At 50.3% G+C, this 18,024-nt stretch overlaps 1 protein-coding gene across 6 annotated transcripts in view; it reads right to left on the bottom strand.

The window, feature by feature from the left end:
* The window catches only part of Dlgap4 (DLG associated protein 4), a 143,510-nt gene that overhangs the window by 27,470 nt on the left and 98,016 nt on the right, over positions 1-18,024 (bottom strand). For 5 of the 6 annotated variants that reach the window (XM_045155899.1, XM_004666659.2, XM_045155898.1 and 2 more), the window contains one exon: positions 511-872. In XM_045155899.1, the coding sequence (XP_045011834.1) occupies positions 511-872 (362 nt within the window). Of the gene's footprint in view, positions 1-510; positions 873-18,024 lie in introns of those variants that run through there. The other variant, XM_045155900.1, reaches the window with a different exon arrangement.

Genomic DNA, 18,024 nt, shown 5'->3' with positions numbered 1-18,024 from the left:
GGCTCTGGGCAAAGTTCCCTTTGAGCAACCCCCATGGCTCAAGGGCCCTGGTCCCGGGCCCCCAGCCCATCGGCGTCTATGTTCCACGATGCTCCCGCTGCCAAGCGGGGCTATGGCTTCCGCACCAGAGCTGACCTTGGATTAGAGAACCGTTAGGCCAGTCCTGCCTCCCATGGGTTGGCTGGCAGGGCAAAGGGTGGAGTGGACAGACAGACAGTGGACAGCAAACAGTGGACAGGAGATGGCTGGCTGAGTGTAACTACATTCACTGGGACAACCCACTGGAGGAGCAGAAACCCAGGGCCACAGCTGCAGAGCCTGCAGCACGGGCACCTGGACACGAGGTGTGGGTACAGGCAGAATTTGGTTTGGCCACTTGGGGGTGGACCCCTCAGAACAGAAAGACAAACCACCTCTTCCCGGGAGACCTAGTGGACCTCCTCCAGATGTAATTACACACAGGCAGGTGCACGGAGTGGACCGAGGACACAGTGCAAAAGGGGCCCCTACTTGTATTCCTATTGATGACAGTTTTCTTTTGGGGATGGCTTCAGGATGAGATTCAGAGCTGGTCAGCGTCCCTTGTTCACTCTTCAGTGCTGCATGTTTTGGGGGTGGCTCTGGGGCTTCCTGGGCTGGGACAACGCTGCCCCGTGTCACGCTGGGCGGTCGGGTACTGCTGTCCAGGCTGTCTGAGGAGTTGCTCAGGCCCGACTGGCTCGTCACCTCACTCTTGTGGTCTTGGCTGTCCAGGTAGGTGTCCTGGGCGGACTCAGTACTGCTCTGGACCGTGACGGAGATGAACGGCTTTGACGTGGTGCGTGGAGGGACTGGTGGTGGGGTCTTCTTATATGCCACTAGACATGATGAGCCTGCAGACGGGTGAGAGGAGGGCAGAATAGAGTGAGTGAGAGGAGGACAGCGTGAGGAGGAGCCTCCAACCCACACAGGCCGAGCTCTGGCCCGAGTCAAGGACTGTGAAGCAGGGGAGTAAGAGTCACAAACAGCAATGACCAAGACAGGCACACAGGTCCTGCCCATGCTCATGCAAGGCCAAGTCTAGTGGAGAGGCACTGCTAACCAGACTCCCTCGCAAGGCTGTATCAGAGCCTGACCTAGGCCAGGAGGCGGAGACAACAGGAAAGAGCTCAGGAAAGCCAAGGAATGGTTAAGCTTACCCTCCAAAAGGTCACTCAGAGGCCTTCCTAGTCCTCTGGCGTTTGTAGCCTTCCCTCCCCACTCCCTCTGTGCGGAGACCCCTTCCCATTGGGCCAAACCCACCCACCCTGCCATCCTCACCCTATCTACTCTTCCTTCCTCGCAAACCCCATATGCCAGCCTGCTCCTCCAAGACTCCACTGTGCCCAATCCCTGCTCTTTGCTAAGGAAACCAACAGCTTCCATGGGTGGAGGTCTGCATCACCTGGAACGGCATGCCCCCCCTCCCCCACCGCACAGGCCAGCGACTTGCTTCCAGACGCCGTGCTGTCGGCGGCAGGCATTCTCCCAGTGGTGCTGCGCCTGACCAGCGCCTTCCCCAGCCCTGAGCCCGTGGTGCTCCCCCCCAGAAGACCCAAGCAAGCCCCTGCCTGGCTCTGGGGAATGCAAGGCAGGTGAGCACAAAAACAAAGCCTACTGCCACAGGGACTAGACAAGGGATAGTAGAAGCTCTCTATCCGCCAGTTTGAGACAGCACTATCTACTGAGAGCCAGGCATGGTGGCGCACGCCTTTAATCCAGCACTCAGGAGGCAGAGGTAGGAAGATCTCTGTGAGTTTGAGGGTAGCCTGAAACTACATAGTGAATTCCAGGTCAGCCTGAGCTAGAGTGAAAACCCTACCTCGAAAAACCAAAAAGATAAAAAAATAACAAAAAGAATACGGAGGAAGTGAGTGACCCATACAACTAGCCTGGAAAAAGGATTGCCATTCCGTGTAAGATTGAACACACGCTTATCATGCAGCCCAGCGGCAGCCCTCAGGCACGCGTCCACAGAAGTGATAACATGAGTGTTTGCAATAGCCAGAAACAGAAAATAAGGGGCGATTAAAGAAGTGTGGCACATCCACACTGTGGAGTACGGACGGACTACTGATATTCACCAGCACCTGAGTGAGTCAAGTGAACCGTGGAAAAAGCAAGCCCCAAAAGTCCCACATGACATGATTCTACTTTTATAACCGTCTTGAAATGATATAACTTTAGAGATGGAAAACAGGTTGGTTTTTTTTCTAGGGCTGAGGGGACTCTCAGGAAGAGGGCAAAGGAGAGGACAGGAGGGAAGCCAGTGTGGATACAAAAGGGCAACAAGAGGGACTAACATGCGGATGATGAAATATCTCAGTATCGCGAAATGACATATAAAACTTTGTGTGAGATAAAGCTGCATACAAGGAAACACATGCAGAAGTTGAGTGCACAGGACACAGGGAAATATGAATGCGATGGGTAGGTTGTGTTGATGTCAGCATCCTGGGTATAATTGCAAGGTTTTTGGAACCTAGGTAAAAGGTAATACAAATGGATCCTTTTAGCCAGGTGTGGTGTCTTATGCCTATCATCCTAGCACTTGGGAGGCTGAGGTAGGAGGATTATAGGGGTTCAAAGTTAGCCTGGGTCACAGAGTGAGTTCTAGGTAAGCTTGGGCTAGAGTGAAAGACTGCCTCAAGAAACAAACAAAAAAGGATCCTTTTATATTGTCTCATACACTATATGTAAACCTACAGTTACCTAAAAGTTAAAATTTTTAAAAACACATTCATCTGTCCATTCACCCAGGAGACACCCATGAAGCCAGGTTCTTTGTCAAAAGGCCAAGAAAGTTGGGAGCCTTTGTAAACACGAGCAGCTGAGAGAAGACTGGTTCTAAAGTACCAATGGCCACAGCAAAAAGGTCTGGGGGTTGCAACTAGGCTCGTGCCCAGTGGAGGAGGTGATGTGTGATGGGTAGTCTGAGGCCAGAAGCACTTACTTCTCATTCTAACATCTCCTAGTCCTGTTAGGGCTTTGTGGAACCTCCGCTCCCCCAGAGAGACACATCTGCAGATCTGAACACTGAATTAAGTGCAGAACATGAGGGACATGGGGTGGGGTGGGGTGGGGGGGGAGAGGGCAGCCATATCTTGAGGCTAAAAGAAAGGCTTAGGCGAGGTGAGAGGGCTCAGGTTGTAACAACAGCCCTCTGGTATGAGAAGGGCTGGGCTCTGTCACATAGGCTGATAGCCCAAGGCAGGCTCATTTACTAAGCTGTGCTCAGCAGCTCTGAGGTTCTGTAAGATGGGGGTATCCATTATACCCACTTTACAGATGGAGCACGAGGCTCAGAAAGGCTACGAATAACGTCTCAAGTTGCCAGTGGTCAGTAGCAACGACATCTGCTGGACTGCACAGCCCATTTCACTGCTTCCAGGCCTTGTGACCTTCCTTAGCTATACCTTGGAGCCAGAGACAGGGGCCCACTCCAAACTCAGATCTAAGTATTGTGGTAGGGAGAGCCTTGACTAAAGGCAGAGACCTGGCTGCTAGATCACTAGCTTTTCCAGTGCCCTCATCTGTCCAACAGTGATTCTGACCAGTGACAGCACAGAGCGCTTGGCAAACTCGGATCTTCCTGTGTTGTAATAGGAATCATCCAAAGACAGGTCCATCACTAAGACTTAAGACCCCTGCTCTGAATCCCTTCTACTCGCCTCAGGTTTTGCCAGTCTGGTAAGCATTTTGAAACCAGGGGCAGCGTGAACCAGACAAGCCTGAGTTCAAACTCTGGCTCTCTCATTTACCAGCTGTGTGGTCCTGTCCTCCTGTGGAAAGGGAGTGATGACATGGGCTGCCTGGCTGGGTCTAGGAAAGAGGGAACTGGGCCAGAATTCTGAACTCCCCAGATACTGTTTCTGTGACCAGCCCAGGTGCCGTCACCCTAAGAACAGGGTGGGCATTTAGAGCAGCTGTGGAAGCTAAACCCTATGAGCCCAGAAGACAGGACTGACATCCTGGCCTTTCAAGGTCTAAAAGTCCCAATGGGTGGTTCTTCCCTAGATCAGAATAGTGAAGCCAGCCCAAATTTGCTCACAACGTTTAAGGGGGATATTCCCCTTGGGGGAGGGGGCAGCTCAGAGTGACTGAAGCTATGTAAATTAAACCCAGTTATAGCACTTGTCCCTATCTGTGGAGCGGGGCTGACAGGACCATGTATACATGGTAGCCACCAGAATGATGCTTCTCCCAGCAGGCAATGGGGCTACCCAGCCAGGGGGCCTGGGCAGAGGACAAAGGGTTCTCGTCTCCCTTTCAGTACTGCGGAGGGTCAGGGTCCTGATGAAGCATACCGAGGCCTGGAAGGGCTGAACTTGATAAGAGGAAAAGTGAACTTATCTTGCATTCTTTGTCTTCTATAATGTAGGTCACTGCTGAATAAGGGCTGTGACTAGCAGAGAGGATTGGGGGCCTTGAGTTCCCAATGAGCAGGCATTTTTATCCTGGGCCCTAGGGTGGTCCCTTAGTACTGCTACCCAAAACCCCTCAGCTGCCACAGATCAAGATTTTTCTGGGTGTGGGATGGATGTCTATTATCCTAGTACTCAGGAGGCAGAAGTAAAACCAGTCTGGTCTACACATAGTAAATTTCATGCCAGGCAGAGCTACGTAGTGTCCCCCCTCCTAATAAAACTTTTAAAATTAATTTAAAAATATATGACCATAATAAAGGCTCCCAACACTTCAGTATCCAAGGTTCTAGACAGCTCCCTGTCTCAGAGCCCTTTTTTGGTCCCAGACCTTTAGCCTTGTTTCTTACTGCCCCCACCTTGCAGCAAGTTCTCCTCAGATGCACCACACCTGCATGCACCTTTAGACACATCCCTGCTCTGCTCCAGCTGGCTCTTTCCCCACCCTTACGCTTCTTGCCTTCTGGTCAGAACCCACCTTTGTGCCCAAGTTGGAGCTGGGCTCATGTCCCTTGTCTGAGTGTGGCCCCTGTGAGTTGGTGGCTCATTGCCTGGCCTAGAGGGCACTCAGCCATCATCTGCCAACTAGGGAATCAAGCAGCCCAGAGACTTGGCCTCTTGGAACTGTACATCCCTGCATTCTCCAGGAATGACTGCTGTTTCCCTGTTCTGGGACATTCTATGTGCCAGTTTCTAACACCACATGTGGGTCCAACTCTTGGTTCACTCCTAAAACCATCTAGCTTTGACTGGGGAGCCCGAGTGCGCCTGTCTGCTCCAGCTGGCCCTTGGGCTTATTTTCAAAAACCTGAGTGAAGAACCTGCTAAGCCACAACACGATGAGCCACCAGCGCCCCTGGGCCACAGGCTAGCCCATCCCTCCACTCACCACGCAGGACTCTCATGCTAAGGCTCAGACAGGAGCCAGCTGTGCAGGAGAGCCTCAGCGCAGCCTTGCACTGGCCCTAGACAAGTAGCCTAGCTTCCCTGGCCCCAGGGTGCACGTCCTTGCTTCTCTCAACTAGACGTTCCCTTTTCTCACTTTTTACTTTCTGCTTCAAGATTTTCATCCACCAGGCTGAGTATAGTGGCTCACTGCTTATGATCCCAGCACTTGGGAGGGAGGAGGATCAGAAGTTCAATGCTGACCTCTGCTACATGGTAAGTTCAAGGTCAGCCGGGGCTACAATATTTGTCTAAAAAGCAAAACAAAACAAAACACGAAACGAATACACAACCAATCAAACAAAACAAGATTTTACCCACCAAACTATCAGGTCAGAATGAAATGTTCCCAAATTCTGTTGTGTGTGTATGGCTATACATGTGTGTACCCATGTGTACACACACGTGTAAGCCAGAAAACAACCTTGAGTATTGTTCCTCAAAAACACCATCCACCTGCTTTTGACAACAAAGATTACTTGTGTGTGCATACACAGCAGGATCTCTTGCTTGCTCCACTTTTGCCAGCCAGCTTTATGTGGGTGTTGGGAATTGAGCCCAGGCCAGTAGGCTTTGCAGGTGAGTGCCTTGAGCTGCTGAGTTGTCGCCCTGTGCCTTCCTCCACCTTTTCTGATACAGAGTCTCTCATTGCCCTGGAACTCACCAAGCAGGCTAGAATAGCAGTCACAGAGCCACAGGGATTCCACCTCTGCCACCTCAGTGCCAGGGTTGGAAGCGCACACCTCCGCACTGGCTTTTCGTAGGTGGTCTGGGAACTGAACTCGGGCTTTCACAGCCTCAGATGCTTATGAGTGCCTGTGACTCCATCTGCTGAGGGGTCACAATCCCCCAAGAAGCTGGCCCCTCCAAATGTCAGGCTGGCTGATCCCAAGGCCAGTGCTGCCCTCAGGCCTGCTGGGAACTAGAGAAGAAAGGCCCAGGACACCCCATGGATACCATGGCCCCCAAAATGAGGAAGCATGACAATAGGCCTTACAGAAGGGCAGGTACGAGCTCCAGACTCGAGTGGGCAGGGCTGGCCTCTGACAGAGCCAGGCTCCCTTACCTCACTCTGCTGGCTCTGCCAGGATTGAGGAAGGGCCTGCAAGGTCCCATCCATCACTTCTCCTACCAAACATCAAGCCTGTCTACCACGATGCCAAACCAAGCAACTCCTTTGTGCTACAGCAAAAGCAACTCAACTCCACTCAGCCCCAGATTTCTCGCTCTCTCTGTTTCTGTCCCTAAAGTGGGGAAGATAAGAAGCATTCCAAACAGCCAGGCCAGGAGTGGGGACTGATGCCCTTCGGAGCCCGTCACCAGCTACTTTGTTGCATTACAATCTCCCTTAAGGTGCCTCAAGAATCAGCAACATTGGATTGGTGATGCCTTTCATGCCAGCACCTTCCTAAGTCCCAAGTGTGACATCCCCAAGTGTTCTGGGGAAGAGCCAAGGGCAGGACATTAGGTGACCTGCAGTCATAGGTGAGGTGGCCTCAGAAGCTGCTTCCACAGAAAGGCACTCCCCAACTTCCTTTCCCAGACTTGCCTTCTCCCTGAGGCCCACAGTGCTGATTCTTGCCTTTCTTACGCCCCCACTACCTTGACTCTTTGAGGAATCTGACACACCAATGGGGCATTCAGAATCTGTAACTGATTGGGACCCACTGTCCACAGAAGCCAATACATGACAAAGGCGTCACCCTGGTAAAACAAAGCTCCACAAGCTGGCCCTGTCCCTGTCCTCACAGCCTGGCTCAGAAGCCAGCTACAGTCATGATGGTAATGAGTCTGAGAGTGAACCGACTTCCCGACCAACTATGGCCAGGCCTGAGCGCTAACTCCATAGTGCAGCCTATTCTCAGTATTTATGGACGCTGTAGGTGTGAATTACTCCAACTCATTTACATTTACTTGTAACCATAAAACCCAGGGGCTTTCACAATCAATCACAGACAGATGTGTGGAGGAGAAACAAGGTGACTCTGCCTTCTGAAATCAGTTCTCATCGTGTAAACAAGTCTCCTTTTCACGCTTTCTGTATTGCTATGCTCTTCCCATTTTTGTGGTGCTGTGGGCAATCTTTGGCAAATGCCCTCACAAGTATACTGCTGAAGTTCTATCCAACGTCTAAGGGCAAAAAGGGCAGGTTTTCATGGAAGAAATACAAGTGTTAGATATGCTGCAGTCAGGCATGGGCCATTCAGCTTCTGGCCACGAGTTCAATGCTAATCAATTAATATTATATTAAATAAAAATTTTGGCTGGGTGTGGTAGTGCATGCCTTTAATCCTAACACTTGGGAGGTAGAGGTAGGAGGATCGCCATGAGTTCAACGCCACCCTGAGACTACATAGTGAATTCCAGGTTAGTCTGGACCACAGTGAAACCCTATCTCAAAAAAACAAAAAAAGCCAGGCACGGTGGCACATGCCTTTAATCCCAGCACTTGGGAGCCAGAGGGAGGAGAGGATCTCTGAGAGTTTGAGGATACCCTGAGACTACATAATGAATTCCAGGATAGCCTGAGCTATAGTGAGACCCTACCTTGAAAAACAAAAACAACAACAACAAAAATCTAAGTGGAAATACACAAAATAAGGTGATGTATTGACTGGCTGGAGAAACTGTGACCAGAGGCTTGCAAGGACCTGTATTTCCCACGACAGCAATGACTTGGTATCCTATGACTTTGGGAGCATTAATTACTGTGAATAACGAGAACTGACTTCTGCTAAATGACAGCTGCACTGAGTCCTCAAAGCCAGCATGTGAGGGTGGCTCTGTCACTGCTTCATTTTACAGTGGGGCAGAGCGAGACAGTGCAGGGCCGAGCCTCACACCTAGGCTACCTGAAGGCTGAACACCACCTTAACCCTCACTAAGTTGGTGAGGCAGCAGCTCCCACTACCCACAAAAGGGGTATGATAATCATTGTGCTTTCAGGAGGAACCGGAAAATGACAGACATGTCACGGGAGTTTTGGATGAAGGAGTGTGTGACCACTTCCTGGGAGTCAGCCTGGGCCTTTGTGGAAGACATGAAGGTTGAATGGATCTAAATGGATGACCGTCGTCACTGGTAAAGAGTCAGGACAGCTCAAGGTACCAGGGGACAGACACTGGGTTCTCTGCTTCCTGGGACTGCATGCACAGCAGGAATGAGTCTGAGGATAAACCTGACCTTCCCGATTTGGGTCAGGCCTGAGCATGAGCTTCATAGTAAGTTTAAAGCCCCTGGGTTTGTGGTTACAAGTAAATTTAAATGAGTTGAGGAATTCACACCTACAGAGTCCATAAATACTGATACCTTCTTCCTGCAGTCAGAGATTTTACCATACAGGCCCTGGCAGCAGAAGGGACGGTGCCTCTATTTCAATGGCCCGTGGCAGCTCTGCAGGGAAGACCAAGGCTGTCTCAGATGGAAGAGTCCAGAATAGGAGGCGACTCCTTCCTGCCCTCACCTCCAGAAGCCTAGGAATTCTCACTCGTCCCACCAGCAGTCTTGGACCTCTGTCAGTGAAGCCTATCTTACCGAGGTCCACTTCTCTCCCTCCTCTGTGGCATAGTTCTCTTTCTTTGAGCCCTGAAGCAGTTTTCTTCCAAAAACAGTTGCAAATTATACTATCTCTCTGCTTACAAACACATTAGTAAAAATACTTTTGAAGAAGAAATAGAAGTTTAAAAATATATGAAACCTTCTGAAAATTCAAAAGGAATTCGTTCACAGTTCATAGTGGCGGGTCTGCCAGCCAACACAGCCTGTGGTGCACAAGCTCATGTCCCTGGGAGCAGCTGCCTTCAGCCTCTCAGTTCCTCTGGAGCTCCAGCCCCACCCCTGCTCCCTAAGAAGCCGGCCATTAAACCTTCCTCCCCTTGGAAAGGCGATGGTCTCGTGGGGCCTTGCAATGGAGGTGCAGGAGCCCTTCTGGTGAAGTTTCACTTCCAGCTGGGGGAAGCAGAGAAAGCCTGGCCTAATTTCAGGTTCCTGGTATGGTGGCAGGAGAGGCCTCTTTGGAGCGCAGATGGCCACCTCCTTTCACAGGACCGGAGCAGCTGCTGGCGAGGGACATGTTCACTTTCAGGGCAGTGTGGCCCCTAGCCCCAGCTGCTTCTTAGAGCTTTTCACACCCCAGCTGGGGTCAAGGATGTGAGGGGCTTCCTTCCATCCTCAGGGCAGAGGGGGGTCAGGAAGGAGGCCAAGCAATGCCCTCCAGGTGGACCCCAGTTCAAGCTACTGATGCCCAGAGGAGGGGAACTGCTTGGCTGGGAGGATCCTGAAGCTCTGGGGCCTCCTCTATTGCCCCAGGGCTGGAGACAAACCAGCCTAGCAGGACATGTTCCCAGTGTGTCGGCCCTGGCAGCAGACCTAGCTTTGCCATTTCAGAGGGAAAAACTGAGGCTTGGCAAAGTGAACCACCGGGGCTCATGCTGCCAGTCAGAGTGAGCACTGGGGTCACAAGCCAGGCTTTCTGAGTAGACCAGTCAGTCCTTTACTGCTTAGCCATGCTGCCCAGGCTTGGAGTTGGTGTGTCCTTCCAAGGCCTGGATGAGATGTTGGCCAGCTAAGGCATACATGGGGCCTGATTCTGACAGACTTGCAGCAGGGTCTGACTACTTCTGAGAAGGTTGTGAGGGTGACAGCCTGTAGCTCTGTTTCCATGAGGACAAGAGTATGATACACCCTGAAGCAGAGCCCCAGCATATGGCTAAGAAAGGTACTGGCTGGCTTGTGACCACTGCTGCCCACCACCCTTCTCAGGGCCTGCAATCTGGAATATATGATTCTAGACACTCGCGATCACCTTTCCAGGAACATTGGGACTCCTGATAACAGACCTAAGACTTCCCCAGCTTGGCTGAGTCTCATTGCAGCCTATGAAAGAAGGCCCCGAGAGGCAGGACCACTTGTTCTAGGTCACACAGCTGGCTTGTTGGGGGCTGCGGCTGCAAAAAGGGCATGGAGCCTTGGAATTCCAAGTCTGGAGGGGCTCTACAGAGGAATTCCAGTGGTTTCTAAACTGAGTTCAAGGATTCTCCAGGAAGTCTGGGGAAGGGTCTGTGTTCTCCCCCCCCCCACTTTCCAGGTTCATCTGTGAAGAAACACTGACCACATAAAGCCCATGTGATATTCTGAGGTCCCCTAGATTCATTCAACTTTTCACAGAACACACAAAGACCTAGGATCAGAAAGACCAGTACACTCGCTAGGGACTGAGCAGAGCAACACGGGCCTGTGTGGGGTTCTGAGTATGGCTGTTTTCCCTGGTACCTCCAGACTCAGAAGAGAAAAGCCATGAGCTCAGACACTGCTGGCTCAGGTCGTCAGGAAGGGACCCACTCACCTTTAGCTGAGCCCTACATCCACCCCCGGCCCCTGATCAGGAGCCCTCAAATAACAAGTTATTTTCCAAAAACTATTACCACCACAGGGGCTGGAGAGATGGCTTAGGAGTTAAGGTGCTGGCCTGCAAAGCCAAAGGACTCAGTTTTGATTTCCCAGGATTCACATAAGCCAGATGCACAAGGGGGTGCAAGAGTCTGGAGTTTGGTTGCAGTGGCTACAGGCCCTGGCGCACCTATTCCCTCTCTCTCTCTAACTCTTTTGCATAAATAAATAAATAAATAAATAAATGGCTGGAGAGATGGCTTAGCAGTTAAGGTGCTTGCCTATGAAGCCTAAGAACCCAGGTTCAACTCTCCAGTACCCACATAAGCCAGATGCACAAGGTGGCACATGTGTCTGGAGTTCATTTGCAGTGGCTAGAGGTCCTGAAGTGCCCAATCTCTCTCTCTCTCTGCCTCTTTTACTCACCTAAATAAATAAAATTAAAAGTAAATAAGTATTTTTAAAACAACAACAAAAACCATTACTACCACTAGATTGATAAACAGCCCAACTCTTTGCCTGCCGTGTCCATCTGCTGCGAATGCCACCTAGTTAACCTCAGAGATCTACCTGCGGTGTCTGCTCTACCTCATAGCATCCGTTATCACCGTCACTCTCAGCAGTCCAACCTCTGAAGCAAGCGGTCCAGCTCCCAAGATGCAGGTATTAACCATGATGCTCGGGCTATGCTCTGAATCGAATCAGGAGTACCAAACGATGAGACTAGATGGCCAGCTACAGAGCTGCCAAGATGCAACCATAGTGCCAAATGTGGGCATGCACAGCCCGTCTGGCCTGGTGAGGGACTGGGGGGTGGGGCAGGACAAAAAAAGCTGGCTCTTTAAATACTGGCTCTAGTATATCAACCTTGCTGCTACATTTCCAAAGTCCTAAAGTCCCAGAAGCCCTGCCTGCAAAGTAATATTTGGAAGGAGATTCAAAAACTATTTCAGGGGCTGGGAAGATGGCTCCTTGATTAAAGTCGCTTACTGGCAAAGCCCACTGGCCTGTGTTCAATTCCTTAGCACTCACGTAAAGCCAGGCACTAGAAGTGACACAAATATCGGGGGTTTGCTTGCAGCAACAAGAGACCTTGGTGCACCAATGCGTGTGTGCACATATGCATAAGTAAACTTTCACTTGTGAAAGACTGATGTCAAACCCTAGAGACAGGTTGTGAGGACCTGGCTTTTCATAAGCTGTCATAGGCCTCATGTCTAGTGTGCAAAGCCAGACACTGCCAAACCCTGTACACCTCAATTGCTGGCCTCCTCCATCATTCTGAATGACCAAGCGCATCCCAGAATAGAAAGATGGTGTTAGGCTCATTCACTGTGCCTGGAGTGACAGGTGGTATATTGGGTAACAGAAGCAGGAGCCAAGAACCTTGGGCAGCTGAGAGACGGGATGAAAGGAACAAATAGGGAAAATCAGGAGTTCAGTTCAGGTCAGCAGAGACAATACTCTTGCTTTCTGCACTAGCCAGGCCCAGGGGATAGAGACATAGGAAGCTCCACAGAGGGCCTTCTCAGAACTTGCAGTGAGAACCTGGGTTTAGAAGCCCAGGTGAGGAGTGGAGAGATGGCTTAGTGGTTAGGGCATTTGTCTGCAAAGCCTAAGGACCCATGTTTGACTCTCCAGAACCCACATAAGGCAGATGAACAAGGTGATGCAAGCACACAAGGTTGCACGTGCACAGAAGGTGGCACACTCAGCTAGAGTTCGACTGTAGTAGCTGAAGGCCCTGGCGTGCCAATTCTCTTTCTCACACACACAAAAAAAGAAGGCTAAGTGAGACAATTACACAACAAAAGCAGCATGTGTGGAAAATCCCTCAATGACTCCGGTTGACCACAGATGTTCAGCTGCACTGCTAGAGGAAGGCCCAGGCGGGGGAGGGGCTATCCCATCAAACCATGGGCAACACCACAATGCTACAGACATCCCTAGAGCAACAAATGTGATCATGCTAGAGCCCGATGAGGTGATTTGCACACAGACAAGTCTCAACTCATCCTGTTCTAGCAATTTCTTATTTACCGTGCATCACGCCGGGGGCTGGCACTAGGACTAAGAGCTGTAGTCCTTATCCTTAATATAGTCACACTAAGCCGGGCTTGGTGGCGCACACCTTTAATCCCAGCACTCGGGAGGCAGAGGTAGGAGTACTGCTGTGAATTCGAGGCCACCCTGAGACTCTATAGTGAATTCCAGGTTAGCCTGGGCTAGAGTGAGACCCTACCTTGAAACAAAACAAAACAAAACAAAAACAAACAAACAAACAAACAAGCAAAAAGATAGTCACACTAGCCAGGCATGGTGGCTCACATCTGCAATCCCAGCATTTATGAGGGCGAAGCAGGAGGATCACAAGAGTTCAGAGCTAGCCTGAGTGATGCAATGAGTTTCAGACCAACTAAGGCTGCAGTATGAGACCCTGTTTCAAGACAGAAACAAACAGGACTGGAGAGATGGCTTACTTGCCTGCAAAGCCAAAGGGCCCAGGTTCAATTCCCCAGGACCCATGTAAACCAGATTGGAGTTTGTTTGGCTGGAGACTCTGGCGCACCCACTCTATTTGCCTCTCTCTCTCAAATAAATTTTTTTTGAAAAGCAAGTGGGCTGGAGACATGGCTTAGTGGTTAAGGCACTTGCCTGTAAAGCCTAATGACCCAAGTTCAATTCCCCGGTACCCATATAAGCCAGATGCACAAGGTGGCACATGCGTCTGAAGTTTGTTTTCAGTGGCCCGGGGCCCTACTGCACCCATTCTCTCAAATAAATAAATAAATACATATATACATACATACATAAAGGCTGAGTGTGGTGGTGTACACCTTTAATCCCAGCACTAATGAGGCAGAGGTAGGATCACCGTGAGTTTGAGACCACCCTGAGAGTACATAATGAATTCCAGGTCAGCCAGGGAACCCCTACCTCGAAAAACCAAAATAAATAAATAAATAAATAAAATAAAATAAAAGAAAGAAACAGACCAAGATAAAGAAAGTCACATCACACTAAAGTGAAACAATGTCATGCCTCCTCTTCTGACTGGGCACCATGGCAGCCATATGGAGACTATTCAAGAAGGCCTAGAACTGACTCAACAAGAGTAATGAGCAAGGCCTGTGACAGACGTCACAAGTGGTGTGACACACGCGCACAGTGAAGCTGTATCTACTCTATGGGGGGGGGGGTTGGAGAAGCTGGGATGGATGTCTGGAGAAGAGACAATTCAGAAAATCACAGCTGCTGCTCATTCGACTAGAAACTGTCCTTACACGTGGCCCAGTGCGGATGGTGGGGGAGAGGTGCGTGTCAAGGGGAAGCAAGAGCAGGCTCCTCAGAGCTGGCTGATGATGGAAGGTGCCCGGGCCATGCCCCGTCAGGCTAGACACAGGCATGGGACTCAGGCACCCACTAGGTGCGACCTTCAAGATTCCTCCCAGGCCTGGGATATTCCTTCTTTGCTCTCGCACTTCATGTTTACTTCTGGATGTGACAGTTCAAACGTTTTTATGCTCTCAGAGTGCCACTGTCAGTGGCAGAAGAGTGGCAGGAGGCTTGCCTGGTCATACTACACTGGAAGGGCCCAAGGACGAGCACCAGAGCTGCAGATGGCCAAGTCAGGGCGCTAAACCCTTCGTCCTGAGGGCTGAGACATCCTCTGCCTGAGATGGCCACCCCTCGCAGAACAAGATCAGCTGATCTTGCCTCCCACACCCGGGTGTAAGTTCTAGAAACTGCCTGGTGGTCGGGCATTCCTGGACTACCGCAGGCTCACTGTGTGCTTCAGGCTCCTTGGGCCTAAGTTCCTCATCAAGAGAATGAGAGTAATACTGGCCTCCCGGTCCTAGGACTGCTGGGACAACCTCCAGAGAAGGCAGCAGGGGAGGGCGTGACAATGAGGAACTGTCATGGTGATGGCTCCTGCTGCTCAAGCCCTGCAGGCACTCTGCTGGCTACAGGCCAGAGAAGTTTGGCCTGGGGCAGAGGTAAGGGGTCACATTCTCTAAGAGGCCTCGTGAAGGAGGGTTCAGTGTCCTGCCAAAGCTCCCACAGCTGCTCACCCTCCACCCTGTGTGCCGCCCTGCCCCCAGACTTCAGGCCCAGCACCCCTACGCCTCTCCCATAGCACTCTTTCTGTGCGCCAACCCTGCCGGTAACACCCTGAGCCGCTCCAGCACGGCCCCCCCCCAGAGCTCTCCTGCAGCCTCCCGAGGCCCTCGCCGCCATCATCATCCTGGTTCATTGCTTACTTCTGCCTTTAGACCTCTTGCATCCCTCTGACACCTTTCCTGGTGGAGAAGAGCTCAAAGCCTGCTGTCAACCTAAGAGGAAGGACTCCATCTCTGACGTGGCCCTGGAGGTCTGAGGATGTGGCAAGTAGTGTTTTGTGAGAGACGACTTGGCATTCAGGAGCCAGAGGCATGGGAGGTTGTGACCCCACGCTTCCCTGTCATGCATGCCCCTTCTTGCTTGCCTCCCGTCCACCTCAGCAAGCATGGTGACAGAAGGTCATTGTGTTAGGTCTTTAAACTACACCTGGTATTTGATTCTTGGCCGCCCCTGTGCTAAGGAAAATGTTGGCCCAGAGACAGAAGGGATTTGCTCCGCATCACGCACAAGTCAGGTTCTATCTGCTAGTTGAATGCAAACCCCACAAGGCTTGTCCTTCAGAACCCAACCTTCACGGCATGCGGCCTCACAAGCAGTAAACCAACCAGCTCCTGTCAGCAAAACAGACACATTTGTATAAAGCCTAGAAAAACAGCAGGAAGGTACCCCTGCCCGCAGTGAAATGGCTACAGTGTGCTTTCATGAAGACCTCAAATCTAAGCCAGCAACCCCACGGTCACCTGAAGAAGGCCGACTTTACCTGGACAGCTTCTACCCCTTTAAGATGTGTTCAGCCCTTACACACGCCCCAGGCTTTCAGGTGTCCTGCGAGGCTCTTTAGTACTCTCACAAAGAGACCTGTGACATCACTTGCTCCCTGCACAGTCCCTTCCCCTCCCAGGGCTGCTACCTACCTAGAAAAGTAGAGGCTGGCAGGTCGTGCTGGGCATCCTACTCCTGATGGACTGGTACTGCCTGCCTGTACTGAGAAGGCTCCTCAAGTTGCAGCCCTGCTCAGTGGGTGTGCTGAGGTTGATGATGCTGTCTGCCATGGGTCCAGTAAGAAGAGTAACTGCCAACTGCAGTCCCTGGGCAAGATGATCACCACAGGACTACTTTAAGATGCTATTCTTACGACACAGTCACCATCCCTGATTCCCTACTGGAACCTCTGTACACAAGTACACCCTTCCTCTTCTTTAGAACCATCAAACCAGGAGCTCCTAGGCAACATCTCACACCTAGAGCCTCATGATGCATCTGACTCCAAGACGAAAAAACAGCCTCCTGTTTCCTACTCCAGTCCTTCAAAAGACTGGCCAACAAGGAATCCCAGATGGGAGTTATGTGTTGTATGACTTGGAGTCACTTTGAGTCTCCACCACTTTTATAAAATAGGAACCAGAACTCTGGTTCCATTGCATTAACACATCTGAACGCTGAGCTAGGATCATCAATGATACAAAAGAAGTCCATTATCTGTGTCATTGCTTCTGGGAAGTTTTATCACATGTCCCAGAAAGTTGTGGCTAAAGGAGAGACAGACGTGCCCCAAATCCTACAGCAAGTGACTAATGGAGGAATTATGCTTGAGTCCCATGATTTAATGCAGGGCCCTCCCCAACCCACGGTCCAGCTTCCATAAGGGGCATGGCCAGACTCCCCACAGGCTTGGGAAGCAAGGCTGTCCCTGGAGAGGATGCACTCCTTCTCAGGAGCCCAGCCACATACAAATAGCTTGGCAGGAAGCTCTGACTCGAGAATTAATCACCATCAGGAGAGTTACTTGACGAGAGACAATCTCACACTTTTCAAATATTCCTCCTTAAAATGAGCTCCTGAATGAGGCTTGCAGACTGGTCAAATTCTCAAGAGCCAGACAAGAGGGTGGTGGTCTGAGGAGGCAGGGGGTCAGGGTTCAGTGTGTGCAGCTTCACTCAGGGATGATGAAGAGCTCTGGAGATGGATGGGTGGTGGTGGTTGCAAAACGATGAGAACACACTTAATGCCTCTAGACTGTTACAATGAAAGCAGCAAATAGTATGTGTATTTCATATACATTTAAAAATATTATTTATTTATTTGAGAGGAGGGAGGGAGAAAGAATGAAGAAGAGGCATATATAGAGAGAATGGGTGCGCCAGAGCTTTCAGCTACTGCAAACATGCTCCAGACGCAAGCGCCACCTTGTGAACGCCACCTTGTGTATCTGGCTTATGTGGGTACTGGAGAATTGAACCTGGGTCCTAGGCTTCATAGGCAAGCACCTTAACCACTAAGCCATCTCTCCAGCCCCCATATAAATTTTAAAGAGCAGACTAGTAAGCAGTCTGCCAAAGGATTTTGTACAATGAGCCTACCAGTTATTAAACTGATTTTTCTTAACTGAAATCCAAAAGCCTCAAAATGAAATATTTAAAACTTGGGCATGGTGGTACACGCCTTTAATCCCAGCACTCAGGAGGCAGAGGTAGGAGGATCACTGTGAGTCAAGGCCACCCTGAGACTACATAGTGAATTCCAGGTCAGCCTGAGCTACAGTGAACAAAGAAAAACAAACAAACAAAACAAACAAACAAAAAAAAAACAACTTTAAGGATGGATTTCTGATTTGTCACTTTGTTTTCTTCATTTTTGCTTTACACTCAGGCTAGCCTTGAACTCTCAATCTACATTCTCCCAAATGCTCAGATAACAGTTGTACACTATCACACCCAACTCTAATTTGAGTGAAATGTACTTATAAGCAGGAGCTGATCTATAATCTGCCTATTACTGCCTTCCTGAAATTTAGAAAACAAAAAAATTCCAATAGAATATAAAGATCAGAGGTGTAGCTGGATGTGGTGGCACATGCCTTTAATTCCACCACAGGGATTAGAGGCAGAGGTTAGGAGAATTGCCTTGAGTTCAAGGCCACCTTAAGACTACATAGTGAATTCCAGGTTGGTTTGGACTAGAGCGAGATCCTACCTTGGGGAAAAAAAAAAAAAGATCTGAGGTGTACAAGGGCAGAAATGCATTAGTGTGATAGAAGCACGAAAAGAAGCTAGATATAAAAAATGTGTGGAGATTTAAAACAATATATTTCAAGGCTGGGTGTGGTAGCTCATGCTTGTAATCCCGG

The sequence above is a fragment of the Jaculus jaculus genome, chromosome 8, assembly GCF_020740685.1.
Source record: "Jaculus jaculus isolate mJacJac1 chromosome 8, mJacJac1.mat.Y.cur, whole genome shotgun sequence".
Taxonomy (NCBI): domain Eukaryota; kingdom Metazoa; phylum Chordata; class Mammalia; order Rodentia; family Dipodidae; genus Jaculus; species Jaculus jaculus.
This window is presented reverse-complemented; position numbering and strand designations above follow the sequence as displayed.